General features: G+C 43.9%; 1 protein-coding gene across 1 annotated transcript; it reads left to right on the forward strand.

Annotated features, from left to right (window-relative positions):
- The first annotated feature begins 131 nt into the window (after positions 1 to 131).
- On the forward strand, positions 132 to 27,978 carry dhfr (dihydrofolate reductase). Its single transcript, XM_052019684.1, has 6 exons — positions 132 to 290; positions 4,410 to 4,459; positions 6,950 to 7,055; positions 14,464 to 14,590; positions 25,777 to 25,892; positions 27,178 to 27,978. Exons 1-6 carry the CDS (start codon positions 199 to 201, stop codon positions 27,260 to 27,262), a joined length of 576 nt encoding a protein of 191 aa, XP_051875644.1. The 5' UTR covers positions 132 to 198; the 3' UTR covers positions 27,263 to 27,978.

The raw sequence follows: 27,978 nt of genomic DNA on the forward strand, positions 1-27,978 counted from the left end.
CTGCTTCCGCTCCCCCGCCCTGGAGCTGACGGAGCTCCGCCCTGGGGCCGACGGAGCTGACGGAGCTCCGCCCTGGGGCCGCCCAAGCCCCGCCCTGGAGCTGACAGAGCTCCGCCCTGGGGCCGCGGCTCGCGACTGGCTGCTGGGCTGTGACGTCATGTTGGCGGGCTCCGGCGGCCGCTCCATCCGTCAGACACCATGAGGCGTTCGGTCAACTCCATCGTCGCCGTCTGTCCCAACATGGGCATCGGGAACGGCGGCAACCTCCCGTGGCACCCGATCCGGCTGAGGCAAGTGATGCGGGGCCCGGGCTGTCCCCCTGCCCTCACCCCGGACCGCTCACCACAGCCCGGGCTGCAGGCCCCGGGCATCCGGCCCCCACCACCCGGGTCATCTTCCCCCCCCCCCCCCGGGACACCTCCCCCACCCGGGGCATCTTTAACCCCCCCCCGGCATCTCCCCCCACCACCCGGGTCATCTTCCCCCCCCCCCCGGGACACCTCCCCCACCCGGGGCATCTTTAACCCCCCCCGGGGCATATTTAACCCCCCCTCGGCATCTCCCCCCACCACCCGGGTCATCTTCCCCCCCCGGGGACACCTCCCCCCCCCGGGGCATCTTTAACCCCCCCCGGGGCATATTTAACCCCCCCCCCCGGCATCTCCCCCACCACCCGGGTCATCTTCCCCCCCCCCCGGGGACACCTCCCCCACCCGGGGCATCTTTAACCACCCCCCCGGTTTCTCCCCCCACCACCCAGCCCCTGGGGGCATCATCTCCCCTTCTGGGTCATATCCCCCCCTTGGTAATCCCCCCTCAGTAATTCCCCTGGGGTCATCTCCCCCACCACCCGGGTCATCTTCCTCCCCCCCCCCCCCGGGGACATCTTCCCCCCCCCCCCTTGGGGCATCTTTCACCCCCCCGGTATCTCCCCCCACCACCCAGCCTCTGGGGGCATCATCTTCCCCTCCGGGTCATATCCCCCCCTCAGTAATCCCTCCTCGGTAATTCCCCCCTCGGGTCATCTCCCCCCCCCCCCCCGCCCTCGTCATCTCCCCCACCACCCGGGTCATCTTCCACCCCCCCCCCCCCCGGGACATCGGGGCATCTTTCACCACCCCCCCAGCATCTCCCCCCACCACCCAGCCTCTGGGGGCATCATCTCCCCCTCCGGGTCATATCCCCTCCTCGGTAATCCCCCCTCGGTAATGCCCCCTTGGGTCATCTCCCCCCTCCCCCAGCATCCCCCCCCCCCCCACCCGGGCATCTCTCTCCCCCTCCCCCCCCCAGGTCATCTCCCCCACCCCCCCCTCCCCCTGGTCATCGCATCCAAGCTATTTATTCTGTAGCTGTGACAGAATCGTGCTCCTTCAGTCCAGGAAACACCCACGGACTCCTGCAGTGAGGAGCGGTTATCATTAAAGCTGCTGAAGCCCCTTCTCCCCCTCTGGGTCGCCCACCTCCCACATAGTCTGTGCGGCCGTGGAATAGACGCCTCCCCTCAGTGGTGTGGTCTGTGACTCCCTTCACCTGGCTGAGTGGCTGCTTTCACTGTACAGGATGTTGGAACTGGTGGAGTGATTTTAGACAGGGAAAGTCCACCAGCCTCCCCTCCTTGGACTCTGTCTTTACCTCTCGCTGCCTTGGTGAAGCAGCCAGCATAATCAAAGACCCCACCCACCCGCGACATTCTCTTTTCTCTCCTCTTCCATTGGGTAGAAGATACAGGCACTTGAGGGCACATACCACCAGACTTAAGGACAGCTTCCACCCCACTGTGATAAGACTATTGAACGGTTCCCTTATACAATGAGATGGACTCTGACCTCACGATCTACCTTGTTGTGACCTTGCACCTTATTGCACTGCACTTTCTCTGTAGCTGTGACACTGCTCTGTACTGTTACTGTTTTTACCTGTACTACCTCAATGCAGTCTGTACTAACTCAATGTAACGGCACTGTGTAATGAATTGACCTGTACGATCGGTTTGTAAGATAAGCTTTTCACTGTACCTCGGTACAAGTGACAATAATAAACCAATACCATTAGCTGTTTGAGTAAGTTGCTCCAGTAATGTGCATTTGCTGCAAGTGGTCAACAGAGAAGTGGGGAGTTCCTGGCTGTGGCTGATCAAAGGTCCCTGAGACATTGTGCAATGAGCTGACAGTCATGTTGTCCTCTGCACTTTGATTATACCAAGGGGCAGAGAGCAAATTCATGGATCAGCTGGTATTAGCTTCTTATAATCAGAATCAGATTTATTATCACTGACATATGATGTGAAATGTGTTGTTTTGCGGCAGCAGTGAAGTGCAAGATATAAAAATCTATAAATTACGAAAATAAATAGTACAAAAAATTCAATAATGAGGTAGTGTTTATGGATTGCAGAAACCTAATGGTGGAGGGGAAGAAGCTGTTCCTGAATCGTTGAGTGTGGGTCTTCAGGCTCCTGTACCTCCTCCCTGATAGTAATGAGAAGAGGGCATAACATAATAACATAAGAGATGGAAGCAGGAGCAGCCCATTTGGTCTGCACTGCCATTCAGTGCCACTTTCCTGCACCAACTCCATAGCCCTCCATTCCCTTAATATCTAAAAATCTATTGACTAGTCTTGAATATTCACTGTGCACAGCAGCCCTCTTGGGTAGAGAATTTCAAAGATTTGCTCCCCTTAAGTGAATGAGCATAAGTCCCAGGATTTTTGAGACTGTGATTCCCTGATTCTAGACATCCCAGCCGGTGGAAACGTTTTGCATCTACCCTGTCAAGCCCTGTGGGAATTTTTGTACATTTCAATGAAGTCGCAACTCATTCTTCTAAACCCGAGTATAGGTTGGCGGTGCATAATCTCTCCTCGTACAACCACTGGTGAACTTTTGCTACACTCTCTCAACCGTAAACTCTTCCTTCGGTAGGGAATTGAGAACCGTACACAATATTCCAAATTCAGTCTCACTAGGCTATTATGCAATTGGAGCAAGGTATCTCTTGCAACAAAGGCCAACAAACTTTTGCCTTGCTAATTGCCTGCAATTAATCTTCAGTGGTTTTTGTATAAGGACATCAAAGTCCCTCTGAGCACCAACACCTTTCTATCTCTCATCGTTTAAAAGAAACATTCTGCCTTTCTGTTTTTTTCACCAAATTGAATGACTTCACATTTTTTCACTGTTCCCTCTACCATGTTCTTGTCCATTCACCTGTCCAAATCTCCCAGAAGCCTGTCTGCATCCTTCTCATAGCCTACACTATCAGTGAGCCTTGCATCATCAGAAAACTGGGATATACTACACTAGATCCTCTCATCCAAACACTTGATCTAGACTGCGAACAGCTGGAGCCCAGCACCGCATCCTGCAGTGTCCCGTTGTTCACAGCTTCACAACCAGAACTTTGTGCTTTGTTTCCTCTTGGATATGACTTCTATATAGTGATTGATTCCAACATAGTGTAACATTTCCAGGTTAAGATTGCATTTTCTAGTGCCTTAATCTCACTCTATGCTGCAACACCTTCCAATCTGTATTGGTTTATTATTGTCACTTGTACCAAGGTACAGTGAAAAGCTTGTCTTACAAACTGATTGTACAAATCAATTCATTACACAGTGCAGTTACATTGAGTTAGTACAGAGTGCATTGATGTAGTACAGTCTGTACTGAATCCATCTGAAGAGCCATAATCTTTAGGGCTGACAGATGGGGTTAGTCTAGGTTGCATTTTTCAACTGGCTGAACTACATGGACTGACGTTGCAAAGTTTCTGTGATTTCACCTTGTGTATTGTTAAGTCTGCCACTAGCCTTCAAATTGTATGTTGCTCTGTCCCTTAGCTGCAAGCCACTCCTCAGTTCTTCAGTTTTGATTTCCTTTTATTTTACCAGTGATTTATTTCTCCCTCCTCTGACTGCAAAAGGATTAAAATGTTTTCTGAATTGTTTCAAAAGGTCTACAAATAGTTTCTCCCATTCTCTGCAGCTGTCTCCTTTCAAATAGCAATGTCTCTCTTAAATCGTGCCTGAGTTTGTATTCTGTTTCCTGTCCCTCAATAAACCCGGCTTCCTGTTTATGGCCAAAATGTGCGTGAACCAATTGTATAGGTGAACTGATCCATGGAATCTTTTTAAATTCACATTTCTGCATAAACACCGAGAAACCCATTCTTTCTCCCCATCCTCCCAACTAAATTTTCTTTTAGATTATGAACAGTGTGATAGATTTATTTTTTCTTCCTAATTATAACATTGACTTGAGTTGTAACCATGAGTTTCTGTGAGCATCGGCATTTCAGCAAATTGTTACAAGTGGTGTATAAATGGCTAAATTTAAGCTTTTTTGTGTTATTGCCTGCACTTTCTTAAAGTAATTGTTTCAAATTTGCACTTCTTAATTTTTCTTTTAGCAAAGAATTCAGACATTTCCAGAAGATGACATCCACCCCTTCAGTAGAAGGTATTACCAACACTTCTGAAGATTCACACTGAATATCATAGACACAGGTTCCAGCTACTGTCCCCACTGAGTGCTTCAGCTCATTCACTTTTACAGCAGTTGACAGTTGAATTTGACTGCCTACTCACAAGTCACATTCAGAAAGTTTGTATGGACTTGCTTTGTGTTCCCCTGAACTTGGAGATTGAAGGGTGATTTAATAGGAGTTTTAAAATTGGGTAAGGATTCTGCAGGATAGGTAAAGAGACCCTATCCATCTGGAATCCAGAACAAATGCATGGGGATAATCTTAAAAACAGAGCCAAGCAATTCAGTAGTGAACTTTGGAAGCACGACTTTACGCAGAAACCTTTGACCACTGGGAACATTTGAGTTTTTAAGAGTGAGTTCAAAGTTTTATTAGCCTAGTGTATCAAGTGATCTGGAGCCATGTTAGGTAGGTGGAGTTAAGGTACAGACCTACGCCTAAACAGTCTCAAGGAGTTGAATGGACTCCTGCTGTTCCAGTATAATTTGATGCCTTCTGTGGTTTCAGTGACCTATTTGAAAGTCTTGTAGTGTTGGGTATCTGTAATATTGTTTGTCCACCACTTTGTGTCACTGTTGCACTGCATACCTGTAGATTTTTACTTTGGAATTTTGCTATATACCCAATCAACCATTGCCAAGCTAACCATCATCGTGGCACCACATTTCCTTAGCAGGTGCTAAGCCTGGGAGCTTTAACTTGGGCACATGTGACTTGAGCAATGGTGTTGGGGAGCTTTAGATCCGGCATTTGTGAACATAGAACAGTGCAGCACAGGAACAGGCCCTTTGGCCCACCATGTCTGTGCTGACCATGATGCCAATCTAAACGAATCCCATCTGCCTGCACGTGGTCTGTATCCCTCTGGTCCCTGCCTCTGTGTGTCTGTCTAAATGCCTCCTAAGCATTGTTGTATCTGCTTTTCCCACCTCCAGGTAGGTGGAGTTAAGGCAGCATGTTTCAAACACCTACCACTTGTCATGTAAAAAAATTCTTGCCTGGTAAATCTCCTTTAAACTTTTCCCCCATCACCTTAAATCTATGCCCTCTAACATTTAACATTTCCAGCCTTGGAAAAAGCCTCTGACTATCCACCCTGTCGATGCCTCTCATAATGTTGTATACTTCTATGAAGTCACCCCTCAGCCTCATTAAACAATGATGAGGCTTTCCACTCCAGGACATCAGAGATGTCCAACTTCTTTACTAAGCGTGGTTTCCCCCCAGCTGTGGTCGAGAGAGCTCGCACCCACATCTCTGCCATTTCCCGCACCTCTGCTCTCACCCCCACCCCTCCCAGACCCAACAGGGATAGGGTCCCCCTTGTCCTCACATTTCATCCCACCAGCCTACGTATCCAACACATCATTCTCCGCCACTTCCGCCATCTCCAACGGGACCCCACCACCAAGCATAACTTCCCCTCCCCACCTCTTTCTGCCTTTCACAGGGACCACTCTCTCCGCAACCCCCTAGTTCACTCTTCCCGCACCCCATCCCACCCATCCAGCTCCCACCCTAGGAACTTTCCACTGCCCCCTCCATTGGTGCAACACCTGCCCCTACACCACCTCCATCCAAAGACCCAAACCGTCCTTTCAGGTGAGACAGAGATTCACCTGCACCTCCCTTAATATCATCTACTGTATTCGGTGCTCTAAGTGTGGCCTCCTCTACATTGGTGAGACCAAATGCAGACTAGGTGACTTTTCGCAGAACACCTGTGCTCCGTCTGTAACCCTGATCTGTATCTCCCCGTTGCCAGTCACTTCAACTCTCCCTCCCACACTATCACTGATATGACAATCCACTGCCAGGAGAACTCTAAGCGCAAACTGGAGGAACAGCACCTCATTTTCCATCTTGGAACCTTGCAGCCTAAAGGCGTGAACATTGAATTCTCCCACATTAAGTAACCCCCACCCACTTCACACCCACCATGCCTCTTCTTCCCTTTCCTAACCTATCTCTCTTTTTTCTACCCCTCCTTACCTTTGACCCATCCCCCCTTGGATCTGTTCTCGTCTCCCCCACACCTGCCTATTACTGTCTTATCTGCATCTACCTATCACCACCTTGTGCCCACCCCACCTCCCCTCTTTTGTCCACCTACCACTGCTCTGCTTTTCCCTCCTATATATCGGGCTTCCCCTTTTCCTGTCTTCAGTCCTGAAGAAGGGTCCTGACCTGAAACATTGACTGCCTGCTTTTCTCCACGGATGCTGCCTGGCCTGCTGAGTTCCTCCAGCACCATAGTGTTTTTCACCTAGATTCCAGCATCTGTAGTCCTTTGTTCTCTAATGGTGTAGGAGAGCTTTCAAAGCAGGCAGTGCCTTTGACAGTGGTGTTAGGGCAGGGGGAGGCTGTCCAACTAGGATACGCTGCATTTTCAGACTTTGTAATATTCTCCCATTCATCCAATAGAAATAACACTTAACTTGCTATGTTTCTACTGATGACAGGGAAATGCAATGCTGTTATTATGGGACGGAAAACCTGGTTCTCGATTCCAGAGAAGAACAGGCCACTTAAAAACCGAATTAATATTGTACTCAGCAGAGAACTTAAGTGAGTATTTGAGAAGCAGCGTTTGAAGCAGCAATGTTGCTACATTGAAATGTCATTAGATTTATACATTATTGAACTCTGAGTCTTTATTCCTGATAGCAAGGTGAGAAAAAAATGAAATGTCCACTCCTCTACCTTTTATTTCAATGCCTAACATACATAATACTGATGTCTTATTTCCAGGTGGTGTCTTCAATACAGATTTCATTTTATTTTAATTCTTTTTGTTAGAGTTGATCGATTCAAATAGTGTACCGTCCTATTTTCAGGAACCAAATCTTGTCTTGCCATGAAAGACAAGATCAAAAATTCTTCCCTGTGTTGCACTTGAGAGTTGTGTGTTGCTCCTGTACATAATTTTGCTATGTGGGATACAGCAAACATCTGTCATACATTCATAAAGCACAGAAACAGACCCTTTAGTCAACCATAAAATACCTGCCGATACTAATCCCATTTGCCAGTACTCACTCCATGGCCTACTGTGCCTTGGCAACTGCAATGCTTGTCTAGATACCTAAATGTTGTGAGAGTACCTCCCTCCTCCACCCACTCAGACAATGCATTTCAAATTCCAACCAGCCTTTGGGTGAAAAAGTTCTTCAGATCCTGTCTAACCTCTTACCCTAAGCTGTGCCCAGTTTTAGATACCTCTGCTATGGGGAAAAGTTTCCTACTATCTGCCCTATCTATGCACCTCATAATTTTGTGTATGTCTATCAGGTCTCCTTTGGCATCCTCTGCTCCAAGGAAAGCAAACCCAGCCTATCCAATCTCTCCTCTTAGCTGAAACACTCCACTCCAGACAACACCCTGGTAGATTGTATTGTTGTCTAGAACTGCACACAGCACTCTAGCCAATGTTTTATAAAGTTGTACCATAACTTCCCCACTCTGGTATTCTGAGTGCCTTCTAATAAAGCCTTCTTTATCTACTTGTGCTGTCTCCTTCAGAGATCCTTGTACGCGAAGGCCCTCTGTCTGGAGCCCTATGATTCATTATGTATGTCTAACCTTTTCTTGTCTTCCAAAGTGCATCACCTTGCACTTGTCAGGATTAAATCCCATCTGCCATTGCTCTGCCCATCTTACTAACTGATCAGTATCACCCTGTATCCTCCTCATTCTCAACACAACCACCAATTGTTGTGTCATTTGCAAAATTATTAATTATTCCTCCTACTCTCGTAGTCAAGTTGTTAATGTATACAACAGAGTTGAGGTCCGAGCAACAATCCCGTGGTAGACCACTAGTTATGGGATTCCAATCACAGAAACAACCCTCCACTAACACCCTCTGCCTCTTATTACCAGCCACACCCCGTGGGAACTCAATTGCAAGGCAATGCAACAATAGCTTGTATTTATTCTTTCAATATAGTAAATGTACCAACACATCACACCATAAGAAGGCAGATGGCTAAGACTGTGTCAGTGAAGTAGGTTTCAAGGAGGATCCTGGAGAATGGGACAGTGGAGGGATTTAACAAGTGAATGAAGTTGGCAGCTGAAGCGATAGGGCAATCATATTAGGACTTGCACAAGTGGCCAGGATTTGAGGAGTGTGAACAACTGAAGGTTGATGGGTCAGTGCAGGTTATAAACAGGGACTAGGACAGGGAGGCAGTTTTTCAGTGAGACCACAAGAGAGACTGTGAGATAAGTTTTATTCACAAAGTTGGATAGCAGAGTGAGATAAAAGTGGAGGATGTTGAGAGGCAGCTGGAAATCAGGTAACAAAATGTACTGTTGCCTCTGGGTTTTTATTAAAAAAAAGAGCATTTTCTAAAATAAGAGTACATGTGGTATTCAGTGAGGCAACCTGCACTAGGATCTAAGTGGCTATGCTTTGTCAGTTTAATGGAAATAAAATGACGTTTAATCTTTCAGATGTTTTGACTACGATGTCAAGTTTCATCCCACTGACTGTTGATAATGTAACTTGTTAAGTTGGCATAGCTGTCAATGGTGTTCTTTTTGAAAAAAAAATAAGATTACTTGCACTTCATACCCAAATGAACGGTGAGGACACGTAATTCTTGGTTTTCACCTGGTGAGTTCATTGTGGTTAAGATATTTTGTAATGTGTTTGAGTTCAAAAGGATTAAAAGCTGAGTCAAGGGGAAAAGACTTGTAATTGTGGGTGAGTTGACTGCTGCGATGCCCAATGGTGGTTCTGTTGCTATTCCTTCAGTCAGTGGGGTTAATGCGGCCTTTGTAGAACAAAGCACCAACTATTCCTGATTGTGAATGTGTTCCTGGCCGCATTGGACAATACACTCTTGCTGTTTGCTGATCAAATAAATATGCGTCATAAACCTTTATCGAGCAAGCTTGAAGTAAAACATCACTGCCCTTTACTTTAATAGAGTGGAGCTTGAAAGCAGCTACAAAGCTCTATAATTGGAATAAAAGTAGATATTTTGTGTGTCATTCAATAGTAGAAAGTAGCTTTACTCCTGCAAACTCTCTTTAAATGTCATGTATTTAAAGTTTCCTAGGTGACAGTAGGTAGCCACATTTGAAGTAATGATTATGTCTGCAGTAGCACTGCATCCTGCAGTGAGTGTGGGAGAATTTTCCCTCAGTAAAGCATCAGTTGTTGGAATTGAAAGTGATTTGAACTCTTGATGTGAGTAGTGCAGTGTGACAAGCACCAGACTGCAGTACTGAATGCTGCTAATTTTTGTTAATTTAGAAGTGACTACAAAACCCAGGTGAAGATAATCCTTCAACAACTTTCTCCTCAAACATTTTTAAACCAATTATTGCTGGAAATCAGCTACATGGTGGTTAGCTGTGGACAGAGAGGAGCTGACAAATTGTCCTTGACAACTTGTCTGACGTTGCTACTGATAAACATGACCTCAACTGCCTATTCAGAAGCACATACCTTGTCTTCCCTTCATTGAGGATGATCACAGCATCATAGAGCATAGAATGCACAGTACAGGCCCTTCAGCCCACGATGTTGTGCTGACCTATACAAACCTGCTCCATGATCAATCTAACCCTTCCTTCCTACACAGCCCATAACCCTCCATTTTTCTTGCATCGATGTGCCTATCTAAGTCTTTTAAACGTCCTTATTGTATCAGCCTTTACCACCACCCCCAGCTGTTGAAGGATTATCTTCACCTGCGTTTTGTAATCTCATTTACATCAACAAGAATTAGCAGTGTTCAGTACTGCAGTCTGGTGCTTGTCACACTGCACTACTCACATCAAGAGTTCCAGGCACCCACCACTCTCTGTGTTTTCAAAAATAAAACCTACCTCTGACATCTCCCTTAAACTTTACTTCACTCACCTTAAATGGATATCCTCTGGTATTGGCCATTGCCACCCTAGGGAAAAGGTGCTGGCTGTCCACTCTGTCTATACCCCTCATAAACTTATACAGCTCCATCAAGTCGCCTCTCATCCTGCGTCACTCCAAAGAGAAAAGCCCTAGCTCACTACATTTCCTCATAAGACATGTTCTCCAATCCAGGCAGCATCTTCTCTGCACCCTCTCTGAAGTTTCCACATCCTTCCTATAATGAGGTGACCAGAACTGAACACAATACTCCAAGTGTGGTCCAACCAGAGTTCTATAGAGCTGAAACATTACCTCACTGCTCTTGAACTCAATCCCCCAACTAATGAAGACCACCACACCATACACCTTCTTAACCACCCTATCAACTTGCACAGCAACTTTGAGAGATCTGTGGACTTGGACCTCAAGATCCCTCTGTTCCTCCACACTGCTGAGAGTCCTGCCATTAACCTTGTATTCTGCCTTCAAATTCAATCTTCCGAGGTGTATCACTTCATACTTTTCTGGGTTGAACTCCATCTGCCACTTCTCAGCCCAGCTCTGCATCCTATCCATATCCTGTTGCAACCTACAACAACCTTCTACACTATCCACAACACCACCAACCTTCATGTCATCTGCAAACTTACTAACACGACCCTCCACTTCCTCATCCACTTATAAAAAAATCACAAAGAGCAGGGGTTCCAGAATCCCTGCAGTATGCCACTTGTCACTGACCCCAGGCAGAATACTCTCCATCTACTACCACCCTCTGCCTTCTGTGGGCAAGCCAATTCCAAATCCACAAAGGCAAATTTCCATCAATCCCATGCCTCATGACTTTCTGGATGAGCCTACCATGGGAAACCTAGTTAAAGGCCTTACTAAAATCCATGTACACCACATCCACCACTTTACCTTCATCAATTTGTTTTGTCATCTCCTCAAAACTCAATTAGGCCTGTGAGGCACGACCTGCCCCTCTCAAAGTCATGCTGACTATTCCTAATAAGACTATGCTTCTGCAAATACTTGTAAATCCTGTCCCTAAGAATCCTCTCCAATAGTTTACCCACCACGACGTAAGACTCACTGGTCTGTAATTCCCAGGATTATCCCTATTATCTTTCTTGAACAACATTCGCCATCCTATAATCCTCTGGTACTGCTCTTCTGACTAGGAAGGACGCAAAAATCATCGACAACACCCCAGCAATCTCTTCCCTCGCTTTCCGTAGTAACCTGGGGTATATCCCGTCCGGCTCTGGGGACTTATCTATCCTAATGTTTTTCAGAAGCTCCAACACTACCTCTTTCTTAACCTCAACCTGCTCCAGCACATTAGCCTGTTCTACGCTTACCTCACATTCTTCAAAGTCCCTCTCCCTGGTGAACACTGAAGCAAAGTATTCACTAAGGACCTCCCCTACCTCTTCCGACTCCAAGGCACATGTTTCCCCCTTTATCCCTGAGTGGTCTTACCCTCACTCTAGGTATCCTCCTGTTCTTCACTTGCGTGTAGAATGCCTTGGGGTTTTCCTTAATCCGACTCACCAAGGCCTTCTCATGTCCCCTTCTAGCTCTCCTAAGTCCCGTCCTTAAGCTCCTTCCTGGCTACCTCATATTTCTCAAGAGCCTTGTCTGATTTTAGCTTCCTAAACCTTAAGTATGCTTCCTTCTTCCTCCTGACTAAATGTTTCACCTCTCTTGTTAACCATGGTTCCTTTACCCTGCCGTCCTTTCCCTGTCTCAGTGGGACAAACCTATCCAGAACCCCATGCAAGTGATCCCTAAACAACCGCCACATTTCTTCTCTGTATTTCCCTGAGAACATCTGTTCCAATTTACGCTCCCAACTTCCTGCCTAATACCATCGTAATTAGCCCTCCCCCAATTAAATACCGTCCCATATCATCTGCCCCTATCCTTGTCCATGGCTATGCTAAAGGTCAGGGAGTTGTGGTCACTATCTCCGAAGTGCTCACCCACTGTGAGGTCTGTCACCTGACCAGGTTCATTGCCCAGTACTAGATCCACTGTGGCCTCTTCTCTAGTCGGCCTGTGTGTCAGGAATCTTTCCTGGACACGCCTAACAAACTCTGCCCCATCTAAACCTTTTGCTCTAAGGAGGTGCAAATCAATATTAGGGATGTTGAAATCTCACATGACAACAACCCTGGTATTTATACATCTTTCCAAAATCTGCCTAGTTACCTGCTCCTCAGTGTCCCAGTAGCTATTGGGGGGCCTATTAGAATACTCCCAATAGCCACTGGGAGCATGACCATAATAGGGAAGAAAAAGCCACTAATAAGTAAGCATTCAAAATCAAATTCATAAATCAATGCATATGAATTTGTATAAAAAAAAGTCTACTATGATCGTCCTGCATTCCCTGTGTGCCTGATCCCATCTGTTTTCATCTGTCCTGTCTTCCTGGTATCGTTCTATCCTAGCAGTTATTTAACTTGGCAAAGGTGGAGCTGCAGACTTTTAGTACAGGAGATGGGCTTGTGGCTGACACTGAAGGCACAGCTTCAGACCACTGTCCGCTTCACACAAAACACGGTGAATCTTTGGAATTCTCTGTCCCAGGTGACTGTGGAGACATGATCTTTGGTATTGGTATTGGTTTATTATTGTCACTTGCACCAAGGTACAGTGAAAAGCTTGTCTTACAAACCGATCATACAGGTCAATTCATTACACAGTGCAGTTACATTGAGTTAGTACAGACTGTATTGAGGTAGTACAGATAAAAACAATAACAGTACAAAGTGTCACAACTACAGAGAAAGTGCAGTGCAATAATGTGCAAGGTCACAACAAGGTAGATGGTGAGGTCATAATCCATCTCATTGTATAAGGGAGCTGTTCAATAGTCTTATCACAGTGGGGTAGAAGCTATCCTTAAGTCTGGTGGTACGTGCCCTCAGGCTCCTGTATCTTCTACCCGATGGAAGAGGAGAGAAGAGAGAATGTCCCGGGTGGGTGCGGTCTTTGATTATGCTGGCTGCTTCACCAAGTCAACGAGATGTAAAGACAGAGTCCAAGGAGGAGAAGCTGGTGTCTGTGATGTGCTGGGCTGTGTCCAGAACTCTCTGCAGTTTCTTGCAGTCCTGGGCAGAGCAGTTGCCATACCAAGCCGTGATACATCCAGATAGGATGCTTTCTATGGTGCATCTGTAAAAGTAGGTGAGAGCCAAAGGGGACAAACCAAATTTCTTTAGCCTCCTGAGGAAGTAGAGGCACTGGTGAGCTTTCTTGGACGTGGCTTCTACGTGATTTGACCAGGACAGGCTGTTGGTGATGTTCACTCCTAGGAACTTGAAGCTCTCAACCTCAGCACCATTACACTCAGCAATCATGTATTACACCATTACATTCTCTCTTCTCTCCTCAGCAAAGTTAATACTGTATAATGAGAAACTTTTCCCACTGATAGAGATGTCTATGACCAGAGGAGGAACTTTAAGATGAGAGGTTTGGAGGGGATTTGAGGAAGAACTTTCCCACCCAGAGGATGGTTGAAATCTCGAGCTCACTGCCCGAGTGAGTGCAAGAGACAGAACCGACCAGAACAAGAAAGATTTAGATGAGCACTTGTGTCGTGGCATTGATGGTTCCAATGTGAGAAAATGGAATTAACACATGATCCCATTAACCTGACGGGTGACATTGACTCAGCAGACTGAAGCCTTTCTCTGTGCTTTATGTCCCCCTGATGGTGAAAATTAAAGTGACCAAGAAACTGGAAGTTCCTGCTCCTTTTATTGCATGTGGCTTCTAGGTGAAGTTCCACCCTTGGACATTCAGATCTACCCATGATTACAGGGATGTTCAAGCCATCCAGTGCTTCTTGAATCAGTATTCTCATTGCTAGAACAAAAAGCACATACTGCTTGCAGCTCCCTCTTTCTGTACCAGTGGAACCATTTTGGATATGCAGTTTATAATCTAGCTCTGATGTAGTGCTGCAAGGTGACTGGAAAAGAAAGAAATGAATAGCATTCCCCTTTGTTTTAAATCCTCCTTGCTTGTATGCTTATCAGTTATCGTAGTAATGTCGGGCTCTCAAAGTGAAGTTGCTGTTGTGTTTCTCAGGGAACCGCCGGAAGGTGCACATTACCTGGCACATGACTTGGACTCTGCACTAGCTCTGCTGGATTCATCGGATCTGCAGGACAAAGTGGATCTCGTGTGGATAATCGGTGGTAGTGCTCTCTATAAGGTACAGTGTAAAACTCAGCTGCTGCCCTTTGCAGTTTGGTACTTATGATTACCAAATGTTCCAGAAACTGCATGGTGCATTTCAACTTCTGTTCAGCCTGGATAGATGTGAATTTTTAAATGATGTAACTTGTTACAGATTATTCTGATCATTATCTGATACTGGAACTGGGCTGCTGTTGAAAGAGGGGCACTAAGAAATGGGAGAAAGAGTAGGCCACTCAGCCCCTCGCCTGCCCTGCCCCATCATGGCTGATCTGCTCCCAGGCTTCAGATCCCCCAAAGCCCTCAATTAATGGATCTTTTAAAGAGGAGCTGGATACATTTTCGAATACCTCGAATGACCTAGTCTCCACAAGTCTTGGGAAGAGAATTCCAGAGATTTGCCACCCTCCATAAGAAGTTGTTCCTATGCACCTCAGTTTTAAATGGACTGTCCCCTAATGCTGTAACCATAATTTGAGAAGCTCTGTCTATAGGTTGGCAGAGGTACATTTGGACGAATGGCTTACTTCTAAGCTGATACTTCAAAGATTTTGTTACGTTTATAGAATTCCACCCCTTCTAGATCTTTGAGGCAAATTACATGATGTTAGTCAGGGTTTCGCTTCTCTTATTCCTTGGAGACCAAGAATGGGACAGGGTTTGAACCTTTTGACTGTTTTAAAGCCAGCACATGTTTTGCTGGAAGTGTCAGTAATCCAAAGAAGTGTCCTGCCAAATGGAACTAAATTTATTCAAGTTAAGATCTAAATCTGACTGAGCATCTAATGTGAACATATAGTGTTGCGAGAATGACAGTGTTACTCGGGCCAAGCCCCTTAAATCTACATCTGACAGTGGTGAACAGCTGAAACGGTCTTTGCTGCAGCTTTATGCAACTATCTTGGGCACCCATTTTCTAGGCCATAGTATTTTGGGTAACACTTCTAGTCCAAAATGTGGCTTTGATGCTTATACAAAATCATTCATTTGAATTAACTCCTTAAATTGTCTTCTTTTCCAAATTTTCATATGAACAACAATTTTTTTTAAATTCCCAGCTTTTTGCAGTAAGCCATCAGCCAAATGACTGCAAAGTAAAGTGATTTTTTAAAGATAAAAGGATTGCATTTTGTAATTTGCATTCTGTCTGTGATCTCTTTGTCAGTGATAATGACAAGTCACTTTGATGTCCTCTATTGTGCCATCCATGTGCTAGCTGTCTAATTTAAGCAGTCTATTAGACCTGATTTGTATTGACTTAAAAGACCATTGCGTGCAGCCAGACCTTTTTTTTTGATGAAGTTAAAACTGATCATTTGAGAAGAAATGTATAACTGTTAAGTCTTTGGCAATAAAAACAGCACGAGAATACATCTGCCAGTATTGCACTGACAGTATTCCCAGTCTATCTAATGCTTCTCTGCCCTTGAGCTTTAAAAAAAAAAGATTTTTTGTTGCATTAATACCCTGTCAAGTGCTATAAGCACAGCTTTGGTTAAACACCAGCTTCTTGGAAGAAGGCACTGGAAAGCTTTACTTCTGTTTTTCATTTCCAGTTTATAAAAATTTCAGTAATATTTTACACTGCAGCAGCAGTCATCTTTATTTAAATTGAGTCTACAGTACGATTATGGAATAAACATGATTATCCTTGAAGTTTTCTTTTATCTGTATTTGTATGATGTTTAGCAGCACTTCTGCTGTCGGTCTACTTTTAATCAAACAAAGATTGAAAGGACTCTTGAGAAAAGATGAATTCAGATACTGCAGCTGTGATTGCAAGGCACTGCCTAAATCTAACTAGTAAATCAGTACTTTAACAAAAGAAATTGCATCGGTTCATCCCAGAGTGCTTCAAAGCTTATTAACTACTTCACGTCAGTGACTACAGTTTATTATTAACACAGAACACTGGAATTACAGACTTGTCCATTCTTCCAGTTTTCTTCCCTATGCTGTGAGGTGTTTACATGTTGGCACCACAGCTTAAGTTATTGGCCAGGTGTTCAGAGACCAGTGGCCCATAGATTGAAGTTTGAATCCCATCACCATATCTATGGCGAAATAAATCTGTCATAAAAAGCTGGCCTCAGTGGCTACAAAACAACCTGATTGCTGTAAAAACTCTACCGTGTCCTTCAGGGAAGGAAATGTGCCATCCTGGCCCTTCTGTAACTCCAGACCAGGTCAGGAAGACTGATTTAGGTCCCTGATTCAGATGACTCTTAGCTGTCTCCTCTGTTTGCAAACAGTTGGGGAAGGACAATAAATACTGCTCCTGCCAGTGGCATCCACCTCCCATGAATCAGTGAATAAAGCATTAGCACTTTTCTAGCAGGAGGATGTTGCACTGAACGATATCCCTGTAATCAGCCCACATCATACCCCTCTTGTAGCAGCTACTGTGTAAAGAGTGGAACCAGGAGATTTGTGACTTAGAACTGACGGGAGAGTAGGAATCAAAGGAATCTGATGCACTGCTAGGACAATCTTGCCTGTAGCCATGCTGTTTGAATACTGCATCTCTGCCCCCTTCAACTAGAGTGGTAGATAAGTTCAGAGTCATAATGTGTACTGAGACAGTGGTGTAGCTAGTCAAGCTGCTGCTTCATAGCAGTTCAATCCTGACCTCGGATGCTGTGTGTGTGGAGTTTGCACGTTAACCCTGTGACTGAGTGGGTTTCCCCTGGGGTTCTCTAGTTTCCTCCCACATCCCTTGACGAAACATCAGAAGACAGCTTTTAACTGAAATTACCACTGAAGTTTTTCAAAGTGGCCATTTAAAAAAAAACGTTTTTGGAAGTCATTTTTTCTTTGGATTTCTTGCTGTGCCTGGTGGCACCTATTTGTTTAACAGAGAAATCTTTTATGTATGTTCCTAAGTATGTGTTCTCCAAGATGGTTGTTGTTTGCCCCTGCCAGTCTTGCAGTGTAATAATTAATATCTGACTGCTTGGGAAATGATTCCCTGTTAATCTATGTTTCATTATCATTAAAGTAAGTATGAGTTCTCTTGTTCTGGTGAGGGGTGTTCAACAAAGCAATCATTTCTTCCAAATGTGAGGCTTGGTGTCATCATAGTTGTGGTGAACTCTTGAGCTTCTAACCACATGTCCATGCCATCATTTAATACTCCCACTTTCCTCTTCTAACATCCCTAGCTCTGCCCAGCTCCGGGTAATATGCTGTAGGCCTCATCCATGCCGTTGTTGCCCCAAGACTTAACAGTCACAGTGCATTCCTGCCCATTCTATGTTCTATCCTCACTAAACTTGAAGTCTTCCAAAACTCTGCTGTCTGTGTCCTAACTTGCACCAGATCTTGATCACCCATTATCCTGCTGCTTATGATGTGTCAGCAACCTGTTAATCAACTCATTTATTATTCACACCTTTATTTGTAAATTTCACTCAGCTTGCTGTGCTGTATCTTTTATTTGCCGCACCTACATAGAACCATAGAAAACTACAGCACAGGAAACAGGCCATTCGGCCCTTCTAGTCTGTGCCGAAACATTATTCTGCTAGTCCCATTTACCTGCCCCCAGCCCAGACCCCTCTCGTCCATGTATCTATCCAATTTACTCTTAAAAGTTAAGAGCGAGCCCGCATTTACCACATCAGATGGCAGCCCATTTCCACACTCCCACCACTCTTTGAGTGAAGAAGTTCCCTCTAATGTTCCCCCTAAACCTTTTCCCTTTCACCCTAAAGTCATGTCCTCTCGTACTTATCTCTCCTAATCTAGGTGGAAAGAGCCTACTTGCGTTAACTCTGTCTATGCCCCTCATCATTTTGTAAACCTCTATCATATCTCCCCTCATTCTTCTCCGCTCCAAGGAATAAAGTCCTAACATGCTCAATCTTTCCCTGTAACTCAACTCCTGAAGACCCAGCAACATTCTAGTAACCTCCTCTGCACTCTTCAATCTTACTGACATCCTTCCTGTAGTTCGGTGACCAGAACTGCACACAATATTCTAATTTGGTCTCACCAATGACTTATACAACCTCACCAAAACATTCCAACTCTATACTCAATACTTTGATTTATAAATGCCAGGATGCCAAAAGCCTTTTACAACCCTGTCTACCTGTGACTCTACTTTCAGGGAATTATGTATCTGAACTCCCAGATCCTTTGTTCCTCCACACTCCTCAGTGCCCTACCATTTACTGTGTATGTCCTCCCTTGATTTGTCCTTCCAAAAGCAACACCCCACACTTGTCTGCATTAAATTTCATCTGCCATTTTCTGGACCATTTTTCCATTTGGTCCAGATCCCTCTGCAAGCTTTGAAAGCCTTCCTCGCTGTCCACTACACTCCAATCTTAGTGTCATCCGCAAATTTATTAATCCAATTTACCACATTATCTTCTAGATTATTGATATAGACAACAAACAACAATGGCCCCAACACAGATCCCTGAGGCACACCACTAGTCACAGGCCTCCAGTCTGAGAAACCAACCATCCACAACCACTCTCTGTCTTCTCCCACTCAGCCAATTTCGAATCCAGTTTACAAACCTTTCCATGGATACCCATTGACTGAACCTTCTGAACTAATCTCCCATGTGGGACCTTGTCAAAGGCCTTACTAAAGTCCATGTAGACAACATCCACAGCCTTATCATCATCTACTTTCTTAGTGACCTCCTCAAAAACTCCACAAGATTCGTTAAACACGATCTACCACGCACAAAGCCATGCTGACTGTCCTTAATCAACCCTTGGCTGTCCAAATTCTTACATGTCCTATCAGTCCTCTGCGATATTTGTGCTGTTTTGGTTCTAAACTGTTGAGTGTGTTCCCTTGGATTACTCCAACATTGGAAGCCAATCCTTCCTGCTTGTCCCTTTCCTGCCTCTGGGAGCACTAAAATATCTACCCCTTTGACCAAACTTGTCAATTGCTCTAATTATGCACTTCCCTGTAGCTGTGACACTTTACTCTGTATTCTGTTATTGTTTTTACCCTGTACTACCTCAGTGCACTGTGTAATGAATTGATCTGTATGAACGGTATGCAAGACAAGTTTTTCACTGTACAAGTGACAATAATAAACCATTTCCAATACCAATTATCTGCCTGCATGTTGAGCTCTTTTGGTAACACTTCCAAGTAGTATCTTGGGATGATTCCCAGTATTAGAGATGATACTTAGACACTTTAAGTGAAAAACAAGGACCAGGTAAAGAATTGAATCTTGCACAGGATGTGATTTGTCAAACAGTAGAGAATAATTAGTTCTATACTACACTGATCTGAACAAGCCTTAACATATCACACACTTCAGTTATGTTTGGTGTTACCACAGCTCAGTAAACTTCCCTCCCAATTCAGGTTTGTGAGCCTGGGTCCCATTCCAAGACTTAAAGAAACAAATCTGCGTTGATGCTCCAGTGCAGTACAAAGGGAGTCTGATGTGTTAGCTTTGAATTGCCCTTAAATAGAGGCCCAGTGTGTTTCCTTGGTCAGATTATTTTGTAAAAGAGCAGGCTGTTATCCCTGGTGTCCTATCCAATATTTATTCCTTAGGATAATAACCGGGTAATCATATTTTCTTATGCTATTTCCTACCTTTTTATAGAAATGGTTCAACTTCAACGGTAGGGCACTGGAGGGTGTTGTAGAACAGAGAGACCTAGGGGTACAGGTACATAGTTCCCTGAAAGTGGCAGCACAGGTAGACAGGGTGGTGACAAAGGTGCTTGGTATGCTTGCCTTCATTGGTCAGAATATTGAGTACAAGAGTTGGGACTTCATGTTACAGCTGTACAAGATGTTGCTAAACTGGAGAAAGTGCAAAAGAAATTTGCAAGAGTGTTACTGGGACTAGAGGACTTGGGCTATAAGGAGAAGCTGGATAGGCTGGGATTGTTTTCCCTGAAATGTACGGTGCTGAGGGGTGGCCTTATTGAAGTTTATAAAATCATGAGGTGCATAGGTAAGGTGAGTAGCCAAAGTCTTTTCCCCAGGGTAGGGAAGTCCAAAACTAGAGGGCATAGGTTTAAGGTGAGACGGAAGAGATTTAAAAGGGACTTAAGGGGCAACTTTTTCACACAGAGGGTGGTGAGTATTTGCAGTGAGCTGTCAGAGGAAGTGGTAGAGGTAAGTACAATTACAACATTTAAAAGACAGTTGGACAGGTTGAGAGGAATATGGGCCCAATGCAGGCAGATGGGACTAGCTCAGGTAGGCATCTTGGTCGGCATGGATGAGTTGGCCCAAAGGGCTTGTTTCTGTGCTGTATGACTCTATGACTGTAACTTCAGAAAGTACTTCACTGGCTGTGAAAGATTTGGGATATGAAAGGCTGTATATAAATGTATTTTTGTTGTAATCGTTATCCATCTTGCTGTTTTTGGTTGATTGGACAAGTTTCTCACTTGAAATGTTGACTCTCCAATGTGCCTGGCTGGGATAATCGACTTGTAGATGAAAACTCGATATCTCCCTCGGCAGCAAGTTTCCTTCTCCCAGCTGTGCAGAGATGCTCAATGTCATAGGTTGCTGAACAGAGCTTTCAATTAACTATAATGTAAGGTTGGAGGGGGAAAATGACTATCCAAAAAAAGTTTCAGCTTGGAATGTAGACAATATTTTTTTCCTTAAGTAGGATTTTTTAATATAATTTGACCTGAAGACTCACAATGTCTGGGAATTGATTGTAATTTGTTTGAATGTTCTGTAAATCCAAATTTGATAACTATTTCCACCTTTAGAATTGGAACAGGAAGAGCAATGCCACAGAAAAGGTCATCTGCCTGAGAGTCTTAGTGCTTTAACATTATCTAAAAACGAAAAATGCCTGGAAAAAAATGATGTATGAGTCAGAAAGCCACAGTCTCCAAGCACGTTAATATTAAAGACTTCACCACTCTATCCCCTTTCAAGGACATTTCGTGTAGGAGTTCAGAGGGAAGAAAATGCTGCATCCTTTTGAAGGCAGCGAAACACCATCTGCTGTTGCTAGCTGCGTCACTGTCCAATTGAGCATAATGATGCTGAAGCACATTTTTGGTTAATAGATTTGCTTTTATAGCTGGTTGTTTGAGATTGTGGCAATTAATGGGTGATGATAAAACTTCAATCATATATTGGAGAAAATCCCCCCCCCCCCTTGTTCATTGTGTAATTGAAAAGCTATTTATCGAAAATAGGTTTACCATTTAATGGACTGGATTATCCATTTCTTCATATAGCTATCAGGGAGTTGGGTGCTCCTGTGTAAAGGTACATGAACACAGTAGTCCCAGCCTTTCTGAGAGGACATTGCTGCTGTCAGTCTATGCATTCTGAAACGGGATCCCTGGATTACTACAGTGAAGCACCAACTTCCTGCAGTTAAGGTGGGAAAGTTGCCCACTGAGCTCGTGCCAGAGTTGGCCTGATTTCTCTCTTCACTTTCATGGAAAGTGAGATAGGCAAGTTTTATAGGTAATTTACGTTTTGAATTGGGTGCAATGTATTTAATTAGAGTCAAAGGGACACAGAAGGTAAATGGGCCCTTCAGCTCACCAAGTCTGCACCAGCCATCAAGCACCTATGAAGATTAATGTTACTGTCCCCACATTCCCTTCAACTTTACCTACTCCCCCTCCCCTCCGCCAATTCTACCTCTCACTTACACGCTAGGGGCAATTTACAGTAGTCAATTAACCTCCGAGCCCATGTGTTTATGATGTAGGAGGACACCAGAACATGGGCGGAAATGCACACAGTCACAGGAGAATGTGCGGACTTCACTGGAGGTCAGGAGTGAACATGAGTGGCAGGGACTGTGAGGCAGCAGCTGTACCACTGTGCCACCCCTATTCAAGTGTTTCTAGAGATATTAAATGTTTCATTTTTTAATTGAATGCATTATTTGTAATTGATTCTGATATTTGTAAATGTCGGAGACCTTTGCAAGAGCTTGAACTCTTCCCCAGTTTTGGGGGTCTCTGAGCTTGGCAGCAGGAGTCAGCCAGCTGTCAGAGCTTCATTGGGCTATTTGTGATCAAAGTCCCCGCAGTTTGTTCCGTTTCAGTAGGTCAGCTGGTTTAGTATTGCGAGTTGTTGTTGAAAGATCTGTTTGAGGTGTGTGCTGAACCAAGGAGCAGTAAGCATGGATAGCTCAACTCTGAGCAGATCCTGAGCTGCTACCTGAAATCATGTTGACGAGGTTTGATTATCTTCATCATTCCTAAATGATTGATTAATTCTGCTCTTGTTTTCTATTTGCCCCAAAATTACAGAACACACTTGTGTAATTTCAGTTCTTGTACTTGTCACCTCTTAAAGTGTAACATTAAAGGCAAGAATGGTTTTCCCCACATCACCGCAGAGTAGCCAGTTGTAGTATCATAGAGAAAACACAAGCAAATCCATTCTCATACGAAATGGAAGGGGTGACTTAAAATATCTGCGTGATAGTCCAATGGTGGATTCCATAAATTGAATGTGGTTTACACAGTCCTTTTATCTGTCGTTAAATTCTAGTTAGAATCAAAATAAAACGGAATTTCTATTGCAGCTCTTGAACAATATTGCATATTTTAAATTAGATTAATTATCTAAAAACATTCTACTATGTTAAAGATGCCAAATAAGATACAAATGCTTTTTGTAGTTCTGCTTGCTCACTATGAATATGGACATAGGCTTTTCTCCTTCATATAGAAATATTTGTTTGTTCCTTATTGATCTTCAGTCCTACAACTGTCAGTGCTGTTTCTCTCCAGAGTATTAAATTGTCTTCTCATTCACTCATGCTATCTGCTCAATGAAAATCAAAAACAAAACTGCAGATGCTGGAAATCTGAAATAAATTCAGAAAATGCTGGAAAGATTCAGCAGGTCAGGCAGCATCTGTGGCAAGAAAACTAGTTAATGTCCCAGACCTAAAATGTTAACTGTTTCTTCTTCCACAGATGCTTCCTGACCTGCTGAATCTTTCCAGCATTTTCTATTTTTATTATGCTACCTAGTCACCCTGGTAACATGCTCCACACATCTGCTATGTGCGATAGTTGTGCCTCGATTCACCTCCGCCCTCAGTGGCTGAGGTTTGGTATTGGTTTATTATTGTCACTTGTACCGAGGTACAGTGAAAAACTTGTCTTACAAATCGATCGTACAGGTTAATTCATTACACAGTGCAGTTACATTGAGTTAGTACAGAGTGCATTGATGTAGTACAGGTAAAAACAATAACAGTACGGAGTAAAGTGTCACAGCTACAGAGAAAGTGCAATGCAATAAGGTGCAAGGTCACAACAAGGTGGATCGTGAGGTCAGAGTCCATCCCATTGTATAAGGGAACTGTTCAAATAGTCATCACAGTGGGGTAGAAACTATCCTTAAGTCTGGTGGTACGTGCCTTCAGGCTCCTGTATCTTCTACCCAATGGAAGAGGAGAGAAGAAAGAATGTCCTGGGTGGGTGGGGTCTTTGATTATGCTGGCTGCTTCACCAAGACAACGAGAGGTAAAGACAGAGTCCAAGGAGGGGAGGCTGGTGTCCGTGATGCACTGGGCTGTGTCCACAACTCTCTGCAGTTTCTTGCATTCATGGGCAGAGCAGTTGCCGTACCAAGCCGTGATACATCCAGATAGGATGCTTTCTATGGTGCATCTGTAAAAGTTGGTGAGAGGTAAAGGAGACAAACCGAATTTCTTTAGCCTCCTGAGGAAGTAGAGGCTCTGGTGAGCTTTCCTGCCCATGGCTTCTACTCTTACTCTGCCTTTTGGATTTACTGATGCTTTGTGCTGTGTGATATTTAAACTCTTAATTAAGTGTGTACAACTTTTCAAATCATTCACAATTTAAATATGGGAATTCCAATTTTTCCCTTATAATTTAGTTTCTTGTGTATTTGTAAATTAATTTCCTGGTGCTTGGCACCCTTCTCCAGCACATTAATGTCCCATTCTTGACCAGCTGCCCAGAATCACTTGCTTTACAAATGGGGTGCAGGCTACTGACATACAGTTGTGTATAGGTGGGTTGTTGACCTCTAATCTGTTTTTCATGCTAATCAATGTTGGCAGTTGCTGTACTTTATATTCTATCAAAATTTATCTTATAAATAGAAAATCAACATCAAATTTGAATAGTAATGTTTTTCATTCAAACAGAGCCCAACAAAAGAAAGTTACTCTGATTCTTGACATAAACTCATCAAATAAAAAGTTCAAAATAGTTGCCCTTTAGAAAAATCAGTACCAGATATTTGGTGGTTTATGTTTGGTGCAGACTTAGTAGGCTGAGGGGCTTGTTTCCATTCTCCATCTCTCTGTGACTCTATCATCAGAGAACAAGGTGAACGGGATTTAAGTAATCTACTTTTGGTCTCTGATCAATCCCATTCCCCCACTAATTTTCCCTAAATCCTATTCTTCTGCCCAGATTCTACAACTCACTTGCACACTAGGACCATTAACCTGGCAACCTGCACATCTTTGGGACAAGGGGGGAAGTGGAATACTGGGGGGAAACTCGTGTGGGTTTGGCTGTGACCTGAGCCTGAGATATTCTGATATTCTGGCCATTGCCTGCTGCATTTTGTCACTTCTGTTTTGCAGGGAACCATGGGCACTGTTTATTCAGAACCACACCCCCCCCTCACCAAAAAAGAATTGACAGCCCTGTTTATACTCATGTCTTTCTTGTTGGCAGAATCCTTGCCTTCTAGGGACATATGATGAAGGCAACTGACAGAAGAACCAAAAGTAACATGGAAAATGTTCCACCATGTGTGGTTAAGGTCTTGCATGCACTAACTGGCATAGTATTGGAGGCAGATTCAAACGTAATGTTCAAAAAAGAGCCCGGTTAAGTACCTAAAAGGAAGGAACTTGTAGGCCTATGGGGAGAAGGTGAGGGCGAGAGACTGGGTAGATTGCTCTAATATAGAGTTAATGGCCAAATGGCCCCCTTCCATTCTGTGATTTGCTTCTTCATAAGAATTGGAAATTTATTGTTTGTCCATTGTTCTGTAACCTCCCATAACCAGTTGAATTAGCGTTACAGTCACTATGTTGATGTAAAAAGTGAAGAAACTAATGTTTTCAAATTCCCGTTTACTGAGTTGGTATTCTATTGACTTTGCCGTAATCACTCCGTACCGAATAGGGGAACAAGTAGGGCATGGAAAACTAGTAGTTGAGGGGGGAGAACCTTTTGACTATACTCACTTAAAAATTACTTTTCCAGGAGGCCTTGGAAAGCCCGGCTTCACATCGATTATTTGTGACTCGTATTCTTCAAGACTTTGAGAGTGATACTTTCATACCCGAGATAAATTTGAATAAGTTCAAACTGCTTCCTGAGTAAGTAATTCATTTGCAATACTCAATCTATAATGAAGTCCTCCTTTATGAAATTCCTGTATTTGAGCGATTCCCAAGTGTGATAATCTAGTTTCAGGGAATTATTATTGCAGTAGAGTAGTAGTTAGCATAACACTATTACAGCGCCAGCAACCCGGGTTCAATTCCCGCCACTGTCTGTAAGGAATTTGTACGTTCTCCCCGTGTCTGCGTGGGTTTCCTCCGGGTGCTCCGGTTTCCTTCCACATTCCAAAGACGCACGGGTTAGGAACTATGGGCATGCTATGTTGGCACCGGAAGTGTGGTGACACTTGTGGGCTGCCCCCCAGCATATTTTCAGTAACGCAAAAGACGCATTTCACTGTGTGTTTCAGTGTATGTGTGACTGATAAAGAAATCATCATATCATTGCATCTGGGTTCGTCTTTACCAATTTTTGACTGTGGCTTTAGATCTGTCTGAATAATTTCAAGTTTAATTGAAAGCTATTGCACGAATTTAGTGGGGTAGCATTAGTGTGTTTCCATTTGGTAGCTTTCAATCTGCAGAGGTCTATCAGTTTCATAAAAGCATACCATTGGAAAATTTAGTGATAGCACTGATCTCTTGTCAAAGGCACACATCTCTATGTTTGTTGTTTGAGGTCTTTGTTTTCCCAGGAATCCAATTCTCTGGTCAGACACTTCTCCCCTCCCACAATCCTCAAACTGATTGTATTGGAGGTGGGGGCTTGGGGCTTTTATGGGAATGCAGAGAGACTCTGGGGAAATTGATGAGGCCTAGGATTTCCTTTGGAGCCAGGAGTGGGACCTATACAGTGGCACAACCAGTAAGTGGGTAGGGGAGATCGACACTGTGGGTAAGTGATGAAAGGTTCTTTCCTTTGGGGGACGAATGAGTAACAAACTGAGGTTTTTCCACTGAACCAAGGGAAAAAGGTTATGCAATTGAAGACTTTTAAATTCTTCTGTTTTATTACTTCACTGCAATAAGCTATTGAGAGCAGAATCTAGATGCCAGTTAAAATGTATGAAAAGAAGATTAATGGGGCAGCATTGCGGGTTAAGTGGATATCTGTAACCTTGGTATACTGAAAAAATCTCAACCAAATTGTTATCTTCAACAGTGCTTGCCTAGATTAGAAGAATATATAAAATAAGCTGCTTTGTTCCGGAATTTAAAGTGGTTTGGTAAAAGCTAAGCCCTATCTCATTGCTGAATGAAGCACTTAGGTGAGCAATGAAGTGCAGTCCCTTTTAATTCTGCATTTTGTGACTTTACACAGGTTCCCTGATGTTCCTACAGGCGTTCAAGAAGAGAATGGGATCCAGTTCAAATTTGAGGTGTATGAAAGAATCACCCCTGTGTAGTGGAAAGGAAATCTATGTCGATGTACAGGTGAATTGTTGGCATTTCTGAAAAAGCTAAAGTTCTACTTATATTTGTAGAGAATGATTACTTCTAATGTTTAAAAATTAATAAAATTCCGTAAGAATCTTAAAAATAGGGGCATTATTTTGAAGACCAAAAGCATCATTAGATTTCCTCCACCATTTCCAACTTGAGCCATCATGATTGACTCAGAATGCAATCATGGATTTGACAGCCACATCAGAGGCTGAGTATTTGTGCCAACTGATCCTTCATCTCTGTCAAGCCTCCTCGCCATGTGCAAGGCTAAAATCGGGAGTGTGATGGGATCACTTCCACATGTCTGGATAAGCACATCTCCAAAATCACAAGTTCAACACCATCCACAAAATAGCAACCTGTTCAATTGGCACACCATCCTCCAAAGTTGCAACTGCCGATGATGAGCACACCCTACTGAGTGGGAATATGCCCAAGTTCTTCCACAGCTACTGGATCAGAGTCACTCATGGCACTCGTGATTGAACAGCATTGTGTGAGTACTGGACCATATAGACTGCAGCGTTTCAGGTAGCCATCATTTTCAGGAGGAAAGGCATGAGTATAAATGCTGCTCTTGCCAGTGGCATCCATGTAGCAAGACATTTTTTTAAATGTTCTACAATGGAAACATTTGTAATTTCTCTTAGACTTACAGTAAAGACTTTTAAATGGA

Source organism: Pristis pectinata, chromosome 7 (genome assembly GCF_009764475.1).
Source record: "Pristis pectinata isolate sPriPec2 chromosome 7, sPriPec2.1.pri, whole genome shotgun sequence".
Lineage (NCBI taxonomy): Eukaryota > Metazoa > Chordata > Chondrichthyes > Rhinopristiformes > Pristidae > Pristis > Pristis pectinata.

What these genes read in the sequence shown, in the direction of transcription:
- dhfr (XM_052019684.1), top strand. Translation starts at nt 199, where the DNA reads ATGAGGCGTTCGGTCAACTCCATCGTCGCCGTCTGTCCCAACATGGGC. An exon ending in GTGGTAGTGCTCTCTATAAG is followed by an intron (nt 14,591 to 25,776) that starts GTACAGTGTAAA and finishes TTACTTTTCCAG; the next exon opens with GAGGCCTTGGAAAGCCCGGC. An exon ending in AAGTTCAAACTGCTTCCTGA is followed by an intron (nt 25,893 to 27,177) that starts GTAAGTAATTCA and finishes GACTTTACACAG; the next exon opens with GTTCCCTGATGTTCCTACAG.